The 16,135-nt window shown below is 46.5% G+C and overlaps 1 protein-coding gene across 1 annotated transcript in view; it reads left to right on the top strand.

Annotated features, from left to right (window-relative positions):
* Positions 1–14,921, top strand: part of RFX8 (regulatory factor X8) — a 77,994-nt gene extending 63,073 nt beyond the window's left edge. Inside the window, 4 exon segments of the mRNA XM_063788965.1 lie at positions 1,342–1,436; positions 5,987–6,101; positions 9,463–9,779; positions 14,473–14,921. Coding sequence (XP_063645035.1) covers positions 1,342–1,436; positions 5,987–6,101; positions 9,463–9,779; positions 14,473–14,649 — 704 coding nt within the window. The 3' untranslated portion in view covers positions 14,650–14,921.
* The last annotated feature ends 1,214 nt before the right edge of the window (positions 14,922–16,135 follow it).

Genomic DNA, 16,135 nt, shown 5'->3' on the forward strand with positions numbered 1-16,135 from the left:
ACAGCTGCCCACTCAGTTCCTATGAACCCCTTCAGGCTATCAACTGTGTCTTATTCACCCTGGGCCACCCAGCATTGCACTGGCCCACAGGAGCACTTCAGTGTTTCGTGACTTGACGGATACAGAATTCAGGAGTACACAAAAGCACCACCTGTAAATTAGCCCATCCTCTTTCTTTCACCCTGAAGTAGGGCTGGCCTTGGTAGGGTTGTTCCAGTTATTAAAATACTAAAATATATCCCTAGTTGTTGGTAAATGACCTCTGCTCCCCTCTACTGTCCTGTCCCTTGATAGTGTCCCTTGGCTGACCCCAATTCCAGATCCTCCCATAGGGCACTTTTTTTTTCCCACCAATCCAGCAACTAAAAGGTTAACACCTAATCCGGCAGGCTTCAGAACTATTAGTAGGATTACTAATTCTGATTAGTAATTCTGCAGTTCTGACTAGTAGGAACCCAAAAGGTCCCCTTCCCAACACTCTGGCTAACCAAAACCTCCTCTTGCCCCCAGCTGGATCACAGGGAGTCCCAGGAGGGCATGAGACACCCCCCTCCCCCGCCCGGTACCTTCCAGACTGCCCACTGGTCTGGCCAGGGCTCCTGTGCTCCTACTGGCATCTTCGTGAGTCCCAACAGGAAGATGTAGAGTTCTGCAGGGAGATAGCAGACTGCCAGCCACTGCTGATACCTGCAGGCAAATGATTCCAGTTCCAAGTCCAAGCGCACCTCCACCAAGCCTCAGGGGGGCCACTGCAACCGACTCAGTTTTCCAAACTCTGCTTGGTATGCAGAAGCACTCAAAAAGCTGGGAAGGCCAAAGGCTGTTCTTTCCCTGTCAGTGCTACCTGTGCAGGTGGAGGACCCAGAATCTGATGTCACACCAGGCTCCACCTAACTGAGTGCATAACCGCAGGCAAGGCGCTCACCCTCTCTCAGCAGCTTTGATGTGTGCCTGCCATCACTTCAATGACATTAATAAACCAGCCCTTTGATGAAGATGGCAAGGATAGGTGAGGTCATGTCTGTATCGTGCAATGAGCTCATCTGAAGACAAGGTCTGGATAATTGCAAGGTGTAGTTATGGTTTCAAAATATTTCTGTTTCAACAAGTGGCAGAGGTGGCTGACAACAGGTATGTCCATGTAATTCTGAATAGATGACCGCAGAAGTGACAAAGCCAGCCTCAGGACATCCTCTGTGTTCACAATGAGCGTGACGCCCTGGGGAGTCCCTTCGAGCTATTGTTCAGTGATGTTCCCAGGTTACCCAGTACACAAATACCTAAGAGAAATTCTGCTCTGCTGCATGCAATCTTTTGTTTGTTTATTTTGTGTCTTTGTAGGTTTAAGAAACTTAATTTCTTTGCTGGGAACATCAACAGATCTCAGGGTATTCCTCAGCTGTCTGTCTTCACATCTCCAAGCATTTGTGTTCCAGGTAGGAAGCTGTGACTTAAAAAAAAAAAAAGTGTGTTGACCATTCTAGATAAATGAGTGCCCATTGCCTAAGGGATGGGAAAGAGGCTTCTTAGGCTCTGGTCGGAAATGTGTCAAAGCTGGCCTGGGTGTGAGGGCAGGGGATGGCCTCGAACTCTGTAGCAGGTGGAGAATGGGGGTCTGGTGGAGCACATCACACAAGTGTGTGTGTGTGTGTGTGTGAGTGTGGGCATATGTTTGGGTGTGTGGGAGTGTGTGTGGAGGGGCGAGCCTGTGATGAGCATGTGTGTCAGGGTGTGTGTGAGCATGTGTGTATGTGGGTGTGGTGAGCGTGGTGTACAGATGAGTGGGTGTGCATGAGCGTGTGCAGTATGTGTGTATGGGTGAGCATGCATGGATGAGTGTGTGTACAGGTGAGCATGTGTGTGACAGTGTGTGTGAGCATGTGTGTAAGTGGGTGTGGGTGACTGTGTCTGCAGGTGTGTATTGCAGCAAAGGGAGTGTGGAAAAGGAGGAGGGGTTTTGTCTGTTTCAGGGGGAGAACAGCCCATGTTTTGCAGACATGTTCCAGTAAAATGTTTGGCTTCATTTCAAAAGCCCAAAGATGGTTTCGTTGTCAATATGGGCAGGTTTGATCCTTCCGACCAATGTGGCTCTTGGGAGTTGCTTCAGTGGGATCCTGCGCTTGATTTTCATCATCCTCCATGGGGGCAGTGGAGAGCTGAGAATGCCTTGAGAGAGGCCACGGCCCTTCACTCCATGGGCTCAGGGCAGGTGGGGAGAGCTAGGGGCTGCAGGTTAAAACCTACAGGGAGGCCAGGCACGGTGGCTCACGCCTGTAATTCCAGCACTTTGGGAGGCCCAGACGGGAGGATCACATGAGGTCAGGAGTTCAAGACCAGCCTGTCCAACATAGTGAAACCCTGTCTCTCCTAAAAATACAAAAATTAGCTGGGCATGGTGGCACGCACCTGTAATCCCAGCTACTCAGGAGGTTGAGGCAGGAGAATCGCTTGAACCCAGCAGGCGGAGGTTGCAGTGAGCTGAGAGCCACTGCACTCCAGCCTGGGCAACAAAAGACTCCGTCTGGCCGGGCATGGTGGCTCACCCCTGTAATCCCAGCACTTTGGGTGGCCGAGGCAGGCAGATCACGAGGTCAGGAGATGGAGACCATTCTGGCTAACACGGTGAAACTCCGTCTCTACTAAAAAAAATACAAAAAAATTAGCTGGGCGTGATGTCATGCGCCTGTAGTCCCAGCTACTCGGGAGGCTGAGGCACAAGAATCACTTGAACCTGGGAACTGGAGGTTGCAGTGAGCTGAGATCACACCACTGCACTCCAGCCTGGGCGGCAGAGCAAGACTCTGTCTCAAAAAACAAACAAACAAACAAACAAAAACATCTAGAGGGAAATGAGGCAGCCCGGGCCCCACCTCTTGAGACTTTGTGCTTGCCAAGGCGGAAGTGGTTGTGAAGGGCTTTGAAGAGAAGGTGGGACTTAAAACTGGGATATGAAGCATGTGCAGGATTAAAATAAGCTGAGAGAGGGGGATCGGGCATTCAAGAGCAGGAGTGAGTTTACCCAGGAAGGAAGGAGCAGTCCACACTGGTGGAGAGAACAAAGACTCCGAGGGCCTGGGGCTGGAAGCGTGGCTCTGGGCTTTCTCTTTAAGCTTCTGGCCGTGTTGTGGCCACTCCCTTGTGCCACCTGCCTGGCCTTGTCTGTATCCCTGAACTCTCAGTTGAGAAGAAAGAGGAGAAATAATCACTGAGACCAAGAAGACTGCAGGGGACTTTGGGATCTTCAACCTCCTAGACATGAACCAGAAAAATCCTCAGGAAGGAGCTGGAAAGCCAGTTCCAACCCTTGGCAGGTGCCTGGTCTCATTTGCTTCTTGAAAATAATTATCCCAGATTCTGTATGGTTTTTATTCCTCCTGTTGATCTTAGGCAAAGCTTATTTTTAACAGCAGTGACCATGTCCAGAGCTGGATGGCTACTGAGACATTTATTCATTTGCTAGCTGAAGGCTTATATTATACATCCTCACAGACAGGCGCTGTCCATTGTCTGTTAGTTAAGTGGAAACCAGAACTCAGCCTCCAGCGTTTTTTTTTTTTTTTTTTTTTTTGAGACGGAGTCTCGCTGTCGCCCAGGCTGGAGTGCAATGGCGCGATCTCGGCTCACTGCAGGCTCCGCCCCCGGGGTTCACGCCATTCTTCTGCCTCAGCCTCCCGAGTAGCTGGGACTACAGGTGCCCGCCACCTCGCCCAGCTAATTTTTTGTATTTTTAGTAGAGACGGGGTTTCACCGTGTTAGCCAGGATGGTCTCGATCTCCTGACCTCGTGATCCGCCCCCCTCAGCCTCCCAAAGTGCTGGGATTACAGGCGTGAGCCACCGCGCCCGGCCAGCCTCCAGCTGTAATCAGATGAACCCACTGAGATCATCACTACCAACCCTGTCGTCCTACATTGTAAACCACAGAGCGCTATGCGTTTCCCAAGTCTCCATCATTGTGCCTTCAGCCCTCACAAAGGAGGCAAATTAGAAAAATGGTGTTTTTGTAACTGCGTGCCTTTGAAGGACTTGTTTTTGTAAAATAGCTTGGCTGATCTTTACAAAACCAGATTATTGTCAATCAAGTGCTCAGACTATTAAGATGCACACCCTTGGGCTTGTCAGAGATGCCCCATGGCTTCAGTTAGCATCTGGCAGTCAGCGAGCAGAGGGCAGTTCGGGCCCTGGAGGAGCTTCTACGTTGGGGGACATGAAGTGCCACACTGTGGACGTGACGGGAAGAAAGCTCAATGGTGTTCATGGCTGACTTTCAAACATTTGTGCAGAGAAAGCCCTGGTCACTCAGAGCTGCATCCCTCGATGCTTTTAGGAAGTATCCCTGTGGGTTTTTTTTTTTTTTAATTGAGATGGAGTCTTGCTCTGTTACCCAGGCTGGAGTGCAGCGGCGCAATCTCAGCTCACTGCAACCTCCGCCTCCCAGGTTCAAGCGATTCTCCTGCCTCAGCCTCCGGAGTAGCTGGGATTACAGGCGTGTGCCACCCTGCCCAGCTAATTTTTGTATTTTTAGTAAAGACGGGGTTTTGCCATGTTGGCCAGGCTGGTCTCGAACTCCTGACCTCAAATGATCCACCTGCGTCTGCCTCTCAAAGTGCTGGGATTATAGGCGTGAGCCACCGCGCCCAGCAGGATCCCTGTGCTTTTGTACTCTCATTGTCCCTTCAACATAAAACCCTCTGCTGAACACGGATGGGAAGAGCTCCTCCCAAGAGTCCATCTCAGATGGTGAGGAGCACTGAGGAGGATGCTACTGAAAGGACCTCACGTCCCCTGAAGCTCAGGGCCACCTTCTGGTGTGCCAAGGATTTCACTGGGGCGGAAGGGAAAAGAAGCAATGACAAGAAAGGGCATTCTTTGTTTGTAGCCAGGTTCTCTATTTCTTCCTCAAAGACATGTGGTGGAGCTGTGGTGGTCCACAGGCGTGTGACTGAGGATGAGGAGAGGCTTGGAGCATGCATATCAACAGATGCATTTGAAATCCATGACTCATGGCTTACAGATGGCTTCAAGTGTGGCCCAAGGCTGCTCTCTGTCTGGGTAGAGGGAATCTCTTAGTCTGCATGCAGCAGCATCTTATTGGTACACAGTTTAGTGCCAATGAGGCTGTCAGATGACCTTGGTTCCACTGGGTTTAGGGGCTGGGACTTTGCAGTTTGGAGCTTGGTTACACAGCAAGCATGACGACCAGCTTTTCCAAATAGGCATCACTGCTTTTCATTATTATGGGATTCTGTGCCCCTTTTCCACAATCAGATTTGACATGCAGAAGTGCAGGAATAAAACAGCCCCTGCCCCTCTTGATGGCCATTCCAAAGTGGACTTCAATGAGGCTGTCCCTACGGTGTTTCTGTGTCACACATCACAAGTGACCTCGTTTTTAAAAACTGTGTGGTGCTGGGCATGGTGGCTTATGCCTCTAATCCCAGTGCCTTTGGGAGGCCGAGACAGGAGGATCACTTGAGCCTAGAAGTTAAGGCCAGCTTGAGCAACATAGTGAGACCCTTATCTCTACCCACCCTCCCCCCCAAAATTAAATTAGTCATGTGCAGTGGTGCATGCCTGTAGTCCCAGCTACTCAGGAGGCTGAGATGGGAAGATCGCTTAAGCCCAGGAGTTCAAGGCTGCAGTGGGCCAAGATCGTGCCACTGCACTCCAGCCTGGGGAACAGGAAGACCATGTCTCAAAAAAAAAAAAATTTGCTTTTTTTTAATTTTAAGAGAAAAAGTGAGCCAATTTCCTACCTCCCTCCTTCTCTCCACCAACTTTAAAGGGCTCTGCCCTGGAACCACCTCCATGGAAGACAAAGACTAGACATTGGCCCCGCTGCCTCAGTTCCCGCTCTGGTTATTTCATCTTCCTCTTCTTTGGCTCTTTAAAAATGCGTGTGCATGACAAATGTGTGCATTTGAAAACATACTGTGCTTCTTGATTTTATCACAAACTGCAGCCTTTTTTCTCACAAAAACTTAACAGCCAAGCAGAAGCAAAGAAGAGTTTACCAAATTGGCCGCCAGCTTCTAGCTGAGATGGAATCTTCTTCTCACTGCTGTAAGCAAAGCCATGACCCTCTGCCACAGAGACAGTTTTGGTAAGTCAGAGAATAAGAAAGTATTTTGTATTCTACCTTTTAAAAATGTCATTATGGCATAAGTATTTTGCGTATTGCTATGTAGAATCCAGCCGTCTTCTTTTAACCTTTCTATGTAAAATATAACATAGATACAGCAAACCATACAACACGATAGTAATTTTTATTTTTAGTGTCAGTGTGATAGTCTGGCAAACAGATGGACCATGCTTTTCCTTCCTGTTTCATCATCGTTAGACACACTCTCCTTGTTCTTGAATTATGAGCTTTGTGACATTTAGAGAAAAGCACCGAGAGAGACAACTGAGATGGAGAACAAAATGGGTTCTTTGAAGCACTCATACTTAACTCTCAGGAATAATGATTAAGTTGCCATTGTATGCGATGGTAGAGAGAGTGAAGTAATGTTCATTTTGCAAACTTCCTGGTCAAATCACTTCCTCTGTTGGGGAAGGTCACATCTTTGATGCAACTGCCTTATAAAAAGGGTCGTAGGGGTTGGGTGCTGTGGCTCACACCTGTAATCCCAGCACTTTGGGAGGTGGGGGCAGGTGGATCACCTGAGGTCAGGAGTTCGAGACCAGCCTGATCAACATGGTGAAACCCTGTCTCTACTAAAAATACAAAAATTAGCTGGGCGTGGTGGCGGACGCTTGTAATCCCAGCAACTCAGGAGCTTGAGGCAGGAGAATCACTTGAACCTGGGAGGCAGAAGTTGTGGTGAGCTGAGATTGCACCATCGCACTCCAGCCTGGGTGACAAGAACGAAACTCCACCTCAAAAAAAAAAAAAAAAAGGATTATAGGAAGGGAAGTTCACCACTCAGCCCACCAGCTTCATGGAATGGATCATTCCTTCAAAAGGTATTTCTTGTTTCCCAGGCACCTTCCTGGGCACTGGGCATACAGCAGTGGAAAGATAAAGTCTCCACTCCTGTGAGTTTGCACAGTAGTTATGGTGAGTGATCCCTGCACAGAGAGCTGCCAGATACTCTCACAGCAAGAAGGAAGAGAAAGCAAGCCCTATTCTAGACCAGCTTTGCAGACACCCTGGAGCTCCTGAGGGCTGCTGCTATCAGCTGCCATATAGGTGACATTCACTTATAGTGGGACTCTTCCCTTCACTGAAGTCCAAACTGACTCTGCTTTATGCTCCTGCTCTTCCAGAGCAGAGAGACAGCAGAGTTCACATGCATCATGGGAAGAAATCTAGCCCTGAGCCGGGTGTGGTGGCTCACACCTGTAATCCCAGCAGTTTGGGAGACTGAGGGGCACAGATCTCTTCAGCCTGGGAGTTTAAGGCCAGCCTGGGCAATATGGTGAAACCCTGTCACTACGAAAAAAAAAAAAAAATTAGCCAGGTGTGGTGGCCCAGTAGTTCCAGCTACTTGGGAGGCTGAGGTGGGAGGATTGCTTGAGCCAGGGAGGCAGAGGTTGCAGTGAGCTGAGATTGTGCCACTGCACTCCAGCCTGGGCAACAGAGCCAGACTCTGTCTCAAAAAAAAAGAAATCTAGTCTGTAGTTGTTACTTTTCCCAGTCTACCTTCTCTGTACCTCCATATGAAATCAATGTATTCACACCAGTAGTTTGAACAATGGTTTCAGGACTTGGACTATGATTTTTCAAGGTTAAATAGGAAAGACGATGTTGTCAGGCTCACTTCAGGCAAGGTCATGCCTTCCAGGGGGGCAATGATCTCTCACCCAGATCAGTGGAGGAATAGAACACTACTCAGGGAAAAAACTGTGAAGGGCTTTTGAAATGGATGAAAAGATTACTTGAAATGGACAAAAGACTTTGAAATGGACAAAAGGTTGGCACAGCCTTCTGGGTTATCTCTACCTTCCATTGTCTTTGAGTTATTTTTACAGCCCTGTAAGTTGCAGCAAACTGATAATGCAGATGACCCTCATCCACAGAAGTACAAGCTAGTTGTGTCAGGTGGTTGTGATTGATACTGCCCTGAGGACAGATCCCTTTTGCATCTATTTGTCACTGTCAGCATTCTTTTCTGTCTATAGTATATAGTTAGTACTTTGAATTCTCTTTTGAACCAGTGGCAACATCTTACTGATGTAGTAATAAGATGTAATACATCATTTAATTAATGAGTTAAATAAAACCTTTGATATGTCCTTTTTTCTTTTTTCTTCTTGAGATGGAGTCTCGCTCTGTCACCCAGACTGGAATGCAATGGTGCGATCTTGGCTCACTGCAACCTCCGCCTCCTGGGTTCAAGCAATTCTCCTGCCTCAGTCTCCCAAGTATCTGGGACTACAGGCACGTGCCACCCTGCCCGGCTAATTTTTTGTATTTTTTAGTGAAGACAAGGTTTCGCCTTGTTAGCTGGGATGGTCTCGATCTCCTGACTTCGTGATCTGCCCACCTCGGCCTCCAAAAGTGCTGGGATTACAGGCGTGAGCCGCTGTGCCCGGCCTGATGTGTCCATTTTATATCTGTATAAGAGTCATGGTTTTACCTTTATTTAAAACTTATCTTTTAACAATTGCAATAGGCCAGATTTCCCCTTCTGTTTCTCAAGCAAACATTAATGATTGTTTTCCTTTCTGGGAGCGCAAGGCCTTGGGATTTGGAGCATTCAGCTAAGTCACATACCCTCCTGTCTCTCTGATGACAGCACTTACAGGCCCACCTGAGAAGATGCCTCTCACAGGTGGAATGCCAGCTGGCCTCCTTACCCACTTCCCACACAAAGAGCTGCAGCCACAGGGTCTGCAAGAGGGGCAAGGCACTACGTTTCTGAATTCACTCTGGGAGGCTAAAGTGGGAGAATTGCTTGAGCCCGGGAAATGGAGGTTGCAGTGAGCCAAGATCACGCCACTGCACTCTAGCCTTGGCGACAAAGAGCAAAACTCCATCTCAAAAAAAAAGAAAAGAACCAATTACAGGATGGGAAGGAGGAAGAAAGGTGGCATGGCACAAAACAGCAGCAGGGTTCCCTCTGCACACTGCCCCCATTTCCTCCCACCCCTTCTGGACATTCCTGTGGATCATACATGGGGCACGATGAGGTTGAGGGGTACCCTCTTCAGCTCTGGGAGCAGCACCCAGTTCCCTGTAGGGTTTGCTTTTCTCCCATCTCACACCGGATGGATTTTAAGTTCCTTTTCATGGCTTAGGCTATTTAGCTCTTGGTCCTTTCTGTCCAAAAGCTGCCCTGCCAGGGATTTTCTACTGATGGATGCTACGTAAGACGCCCACCCAGGCCTCTTCTGGGTAAGCTATTGGAACGAGGCTCACGTACACAGGTGTTAGCCCCAGAAAAGTTGTTAGTTTCACAATGATTTGTTTATTGTCTGTCGATCAAATGTATTCATTTTTGGTTATTATCTAAATGTAGGCTCCTGGCATCTGTTTCACTTGTTGCTTTTGGAATATATGATTCATATACTTCAGTCATGCCTAGAGGAGGAAGAGGAGGAGGAGGACATGGGGAATGTCAAGGAAATGCTACCAGATGACCCGACTCGCGGCCAGCCAGACCAGGCACTTTTCCACTCTCTGAATTCCTCACTGTCGCAGGCGTGTGCCAGCCCCAGCATGGAGCCACTGGGGGTGATGCCCACACACATGGGCCAGGGCCGATATCCCGTGGGTGTGAGCAACATGGTCCTCAGGATCCTGGGCTTCCTGGTGGACACTGCCACGGGCAATAAGGTAGGGACACCAGGACCCCCTTCCACACAGCTGTTTCAAGGGGAATAAGAGCCACAGGTGATTAGTAAAACCCTCAAGATCACTTTGTCCAAACAATGATAAACGATTCTACAGTCATCTTTACCCTAGGTGATTTTGCCAGGGGTGAGTTTAATTCACTGTCTGTTGATTACTGGTCAGCTCAGGTTTGTGGGACATTGATAGATGCCTGGCATGATTAGAAGTGTGACCATCTGATGGCCTGGGTATTTCTTGCCTTCCCAGAGTGTGCCTGGCCTGGTTAGACTAACTCAGCAGTAGCACACCACTAACCTCTGAGTGGCATGCACTGAAAATTCCTAGTGTTCAAAGACGGAAACGTCGAATAGTCTGAACAGAGGATTTTGAAAAGATTACATTGGGATACCTGTTGAAAGATACAAAAATTAGAGTTACTATTTACCTAACACCTACTATATAGCCCTTATGTATGTTATCTCGAAGCCATGCCATCCTATAGAATATTTGTTCTTGTCATTGTCATTTGATGGATGAGGAAACTGAGGCTCACAGAAGCTGAGTGACTTGCACAAAGTCACACAGCAAGGAAATGCGAGGAAATAGTGGAACAGAGATTGGAGCCCCAGCCTGCCTGATCTCAAGTCCATTCTTCACCTACAACCCTAGACAGGAGGTTGTTTTATGCCCTGAGGAGTGCAGGACGCAGGTTGTAGAGGTCGGACATGGACCTCAGTACCATGAAGCAGAGCTGGACTGATGGAGGAACAACTGAAATGCCTCCATTGAGGAGTGGGGAGTGGGATGGTTAAAAAAAACTGACAGCAATTGTCTTAGGGCTAATTTCTCTGCACATGTTTGATGTTTAGCCGCTATCCGCCTTTTTCTTTTTGTGCCCACAAGTTCCCCCTCTCGCACAGATGAGTTGTGCTTAGTAGGAAACTGAAGCAGGTGCAATCATTCAACCTGAAGCAGGTTGTGGCAGTGAGTCACAGCCTAAAACTCTTCATGCCTTAGAGTCCGCAGAATAACACGAACCTTCCAGGGCCCTTTCCTTCTTGAGCAGACTCTCATTCCGAGTTCTCCGATTGCAGAGATCCTGCACACCTGTTACTGAGCAATGCTTGGACAAGACACCTCCCTAGACCAAAAAAACAAAACAAAACAAAACAGGAGCCGGGGAAATGCATCTCTCAGGTTTACCAGTTCTCTATCTGTATTTGGTCTTTGTTTCTCACTTTGAGATAGTAAGTCACGTATCCAGCTGCATTCAGTGCTCTCTGTGAGGTAGATTCCAACGTTTATCTGTAAATGAGAAACTCACCTCCTCCACAAGTGTCCATGTGAAAAAAGCAGACATGTCGATGAAGGATGCAGCAGCGAAACACTGACCCCAACTTGGGGGTGCTGATGAGAGCTGGGCCTCCTTAGCTGGCAGCAGCTAAGGCGCTTTCAGGAAGCAGGTGTTTCCAGACAGTTGGCAGAAAGAAGGCCCAGTTAGATCTGAAGAGGCGATGGCTTGGCTAGGCTATACCTAGGAGGATGGCTCTCCCTGCTGCTGTACCTGGCGGCAGAGCCCTCCAAGGGCCACCAGTGGAAAGCGCCTGAGTGTACTCTGGAGCATTCTGTAGAGCCCTAGCAGGGCCAGCATTCATGCTGGGCTGCAGTGTTCAGCTCCAAGTGAAAGCAAATTCTTTGCGCTCACCGGCTGGAGCAAGAGGTCAGAGTGTAGCATGACAACTTGTTAAAGGAAAAACAAAAACATCTTGCAGTGACACTTGTTAAAGCACCGTAAGGGAGGCTTTATCTGTAAGGAAGGCTTTATTCAGTACCATCTCCATAGGGCTTTTGCAACCGGGGAGGGAGATTGGGCTTAACTCTGAGTACAGAAGGGACAGGGTGGCGGGTGCGGAATTTATAGCCTAGGAGCCGGGTGGGGGTCAATGGATGGGAATTTACTAAGAAGAAATGTCACAGGTAAGGGGGATTCTGGCTAAACCCACCTAAGAGGATTCTTGTAGAAGTCCAGCCAGCTGGGGTGACCAGACATCACCTGGAGGCTGGCAGAGGATGAGGAAACTGATCACATATGGAGATGGGGCATTCTCGCTAAAGTGACTCAGCAGGGTTCTTGCTAAAACTGGATTTTATAAGGAAGTGGGCGAAGGAGAAGGTTCAGGAGCCAGACTAAAGTTCAGCCAAGCGGAGAATGTTAGTCAAATTATATACACATGCTTCTTAGTCAGCAAGGTAACCAGGAGTAAGCTTTTACCTCTTCAGCCACAGTTAGAAGGTGTGAAGAGCAGACGCTGACGGTTTCCCGGAGCTGAGCGTTTAAATGCATCTTTTCATCTCAATGAAATCGGTGTTATCATCAACCCCATTTTACAGCTGGCATAACTGAGGACCTTGAAGGGGTTGGGTAATTTTCCCAAGGTCACCTCACTAATCAGTGGGAGAACAGGAATTTACACCTCCACAGATCCTTCCAAGACTGTCCTTCTCAGCATTCTCTCTCTCCCCGACAGTGTTTTCCAGCATCTGCTTTAATTCCAAAATTGGTCTCTTGGGACTAATTACTAAAAATACCTTCAAATCTGATAAGGGCAATCCTGGTACATACATTTCTGGGTTCAAATTCTACTTCTTCCCCTTATTAGCTAGAACATTGGACAAATTGCTTAACTTATGGGGATACTCATGTCTAATTCTACAGGGACATTATGAGGTTTAAATGAGTTAATTGTTGTAAAATGCTTAGACTATTTCCTAGAATATAGAAAGTACTCAATAACCACTGGTCATCATTATTATTTCTCCACCACGGCCTCCTAAGCTGAGGACTTTCTCTTAACACTGTTGGCCCAATCCCTTAGCTCCTCTGAAGTTCCTTGCAAAGAGGTTTGACCTATATTTAATGGGTGGAAACAATAGAGAAGATATTAAATACTTAATTGAACTACAGAATAAAGCAATACAAGCAGACAAATGTCAGGTAATCCAAGGTGATACACATTAGAGATTAATTAAACCTGCTTCTGTTCATTCATGCCTGCTGAATTAGCTATAATGACTTAAACAATCACCAAAAAGTTACGCTCATCTGATTTTCATTGCATCCATTATTCAGCACTTGCACTCATCATCAACAAAAAAGCACACCCTGCATGTCCCATCTGCATTCATCTGCCACCGTTTAACACCCATTCAGCTGCACAGCTGTGGCAGCCTCATTCCCTGAACAATTTAGCGCTGGCCTGCACCTCCGGTAACAACTGAAGTCAGCATTCCGGATTGCCATACCCATCTGTCCCTCTTCTACATTCTAGCGGCGTTCAAAATAGTCAGATGCCAAGGCATGTTTAAGAACAAAGTGAAAAACTATACTGATATTAAATAACGAATTTAGGTCATGTACTCCAGGATTACAGCAGAGCAAAACAAAATTTTTTAAGTGTCTCTTCACCTCTAAGATAAAGGTGAAAACAATTTTTTGAAAAAGAAGAAAAACACCTTTTCATTGGGCGGTGATGGTTTTTGTCGAATTTAGAGAAAGAGTGAGACATGCTTTCATGAACCTTGCATTTGAAGTTATGGTGCACACATCTCTGTCAAAGTATACTAGCTTATAGGAGGTTTATTGATGAAATCAGACCAAGTGAATACATTTCTATTGGTTTTAAAGTAGTCATGACCAAGTTTCCTGGAGCTAAGGGAGGGATGGTACATTCGCCTTTCTCTGATAGGAAGACTTGCTCGTCAGGTGAAGTGGCTGAGGAGAGCTTCAGCTAACTTAGAACCTCCCCACCTCTCGAATCTGTTACTTCCCAATTGAGTCACCAATACCAGATTGCTGTTTTCATAGGTTTTTCCCCCATTTAGTGGTTTATTTGACGGATGGGGGAAGGAGAGCCTGTGTGGGAATTTGAACTGACTATGTCAGCTCCAGAGACTTGTTGAGAATGTGGGGATTAGTACCCGTCTGGAGACTCCCAAATTGATGGGGGGTCTCCAGCTACATGGAGACCGTGGGTGCCTTTCACAGGCTCCCTCCCGACTTTCACGACTCATCTTCTTTCTCCAGTGTCTGTTAAGGAAGAGTGTTGGTTTGCTCTCACATTTCTCACAAACTGCCTTTCCCTAAAGAGAGCCCATCAGCTCCCCGCCCCTGCACCATCCCTGCCTTGCAAAGCCTCCCACTGAGTCCTCACTGGACCCTGAGTGTTTTCCTGAGAAATCAGGAGTTCTCTTAGAATAAATGCATGGGCTGGGTGCTGTGGCTCACGCCTGTAATCCCAGCACTTTGGGAGGCTGAGGCAGGTGGATCACCTGAGGTCAGGAGTTCGAAACCAGCCTGGCCAACATAGTGAAACCCTGTCTCTACTAAAAATACAAAATTAGCTGGGCATGGTGGCACATGCCTGTAATCCCAGCAACTTGGGAGGCTGAGGCAGGAGAATCGCTTGAACCCAGGAGGCGGAGGTTGCAGTGAGCTGAGATGGCGCCATGGCACTCCAGCCTGGGCAACAAGAGTGGAACTCCATCTCAAAAAAAAAGGAATAAATGCATGAACTTCTCCTTTACATCCCAGGGTGGGAGCACGGGCTTGCTAGAAGAATTCAAATGGTAGTTCCTGCAACAAGGAATAGTATCTGTCTCTTTTTATCTTTTCCCTTTAAACATTTCCCTCTTGCAGCTCATCCAGGTGCTGTTGGAAGATGAAACCACTGAAAGCGCAGTTAAACTCAGCCTTCCTATGGGACAAGAAGCCCTCATAACCCTAAAAGATGGACAACAATTTGTGATTCAGATATCAGATGTACCCCAAAGCTCTGAAGATATTTATTTCAGAGAAAACAATGCTAATGTGTGAGATTACTTATTTGAATAGAGAATAAGAAAACTGATAGACTTGCATTCTTAAAAATATTAAATACTAAAGTTTTTCTATTGACGAAAGATGATGTTATGTATATAATAGATGTAGCATTGTCTATTTTATGTTTATATGTATTTCAAGGAGGTGGTTTCGATAAAATATGTAAACTGATTTGGAGAATAATTTTTGCCTCTGTTGCTTTTCTTTTGGGGCTGTCTGAGTATTTCTATTTTGAGACATGGCAGAAAAGAAATTTGAGAATGCTTTTTGGGAGTAAAGAAATGGTTAAGGCTCTAGAGAAAGAAAAAGTTCAAAGAATACCAACTGGTGCAAGCAGTAAAATGCCAGTGGTAATATTTTTCCTCCCCTTGGTGGTGCCTCAATCGAAATAGAATTTGTAGATAGATCCCCTCAGGCAGTGAGGAACAGAAAAAAAATCAATATTATATCACTGTTAAACTCATTCACTGGTCCATTAAACACCTTTGGTTCACTATCCCGATTTTCTTAATGAGAGAATTGTGGATGCAACAATGTCTGCAGCAGAGGCTAATGTCCTGCTTTGAATCACTCTTTAGTTCTCTTTTTGTAGCAAAATCCTAAAAACTGCTGAAACTAGGAATAGATCATTGTTACAGAAAATCCACTTTTATGTAACTAATATTTAAAAGGAATTTTAAAATTCGTGCTTCACATGATTTCCGGTATACATGGAAAAAATAGAGAATATTTTATTGATCTCATATTACATATGAAATGAACTAAATTTCCTGTATCTTTACATAGGGAATGAATTAAATTTACTTATGAAATAAATTACATTTCCCCAAATGCTTGGAAATTTTTTAAAAAACCACAGGAGCTATATGTCTGTAGATTCATTAAGAATTACTCATCTTTATGGATAAAAAAGTAATCATATTTAAGAGCCCTTTTCAACTACATTTAATATACTATCTCAAGCTATCTGGGAGGAGTTGTTCTTTGTCAAAGAATGAGTCAGAGAGACATTTATTCTTTTGCTCACTGCTCGGTGACTTTGCATGTCATGTGTTTGCTCATAAGTAAGTAGACAGTTGGTGGACTGAGTCACGGAACACAGGCAACAACAGGATCTGTAAGTCTGGGAATGGTGAATTTTGTTTGCATGTTTTGGGATAAACTGATTAGCTAAGAGCTAGCAGAAGTCATTCTGGGTATTCTGTCCTTGAATGCCCAAGTTTACCAAAGAAAACAATTTTCATTGTTTCTCTGTAGCATTAGACGTTAGGATAGGGGATGAGGATGGGTAGTAACAGAGAGGAGGAGGGACTTCTGGGACTGTTGCGATTTGTATTAGTATGGTTTCTTTCTTAGTTGATCTTGGGGCCTGTCTAGGAGAGCCCTGATTGGGTGGGTGGGGGAGAGAGTAAGGTTTGGGTGTGTTGGTGAAACTAAAATGCAAGAAGCAGAAGTTTATTGCTCACAGACCCAGAGAGGT

The sequence above is a fragment of the Pan troglodytes genome, chromosome 12 (genome assembly GCF_028858775.2).
Source record: "Pan troglodytes isolate AG18354 chromosome 12, NHGRI_mPanTro3-v2.0_pri, whole genome shotgun sequence".
In the NCBI taxonomy this organism is placed as follows: domain Eukaryota; kingdom Metazoa; phylum Chordata; class Mammalia; order Primates; family Hominidae; genus Pan; species Pan troglodytes.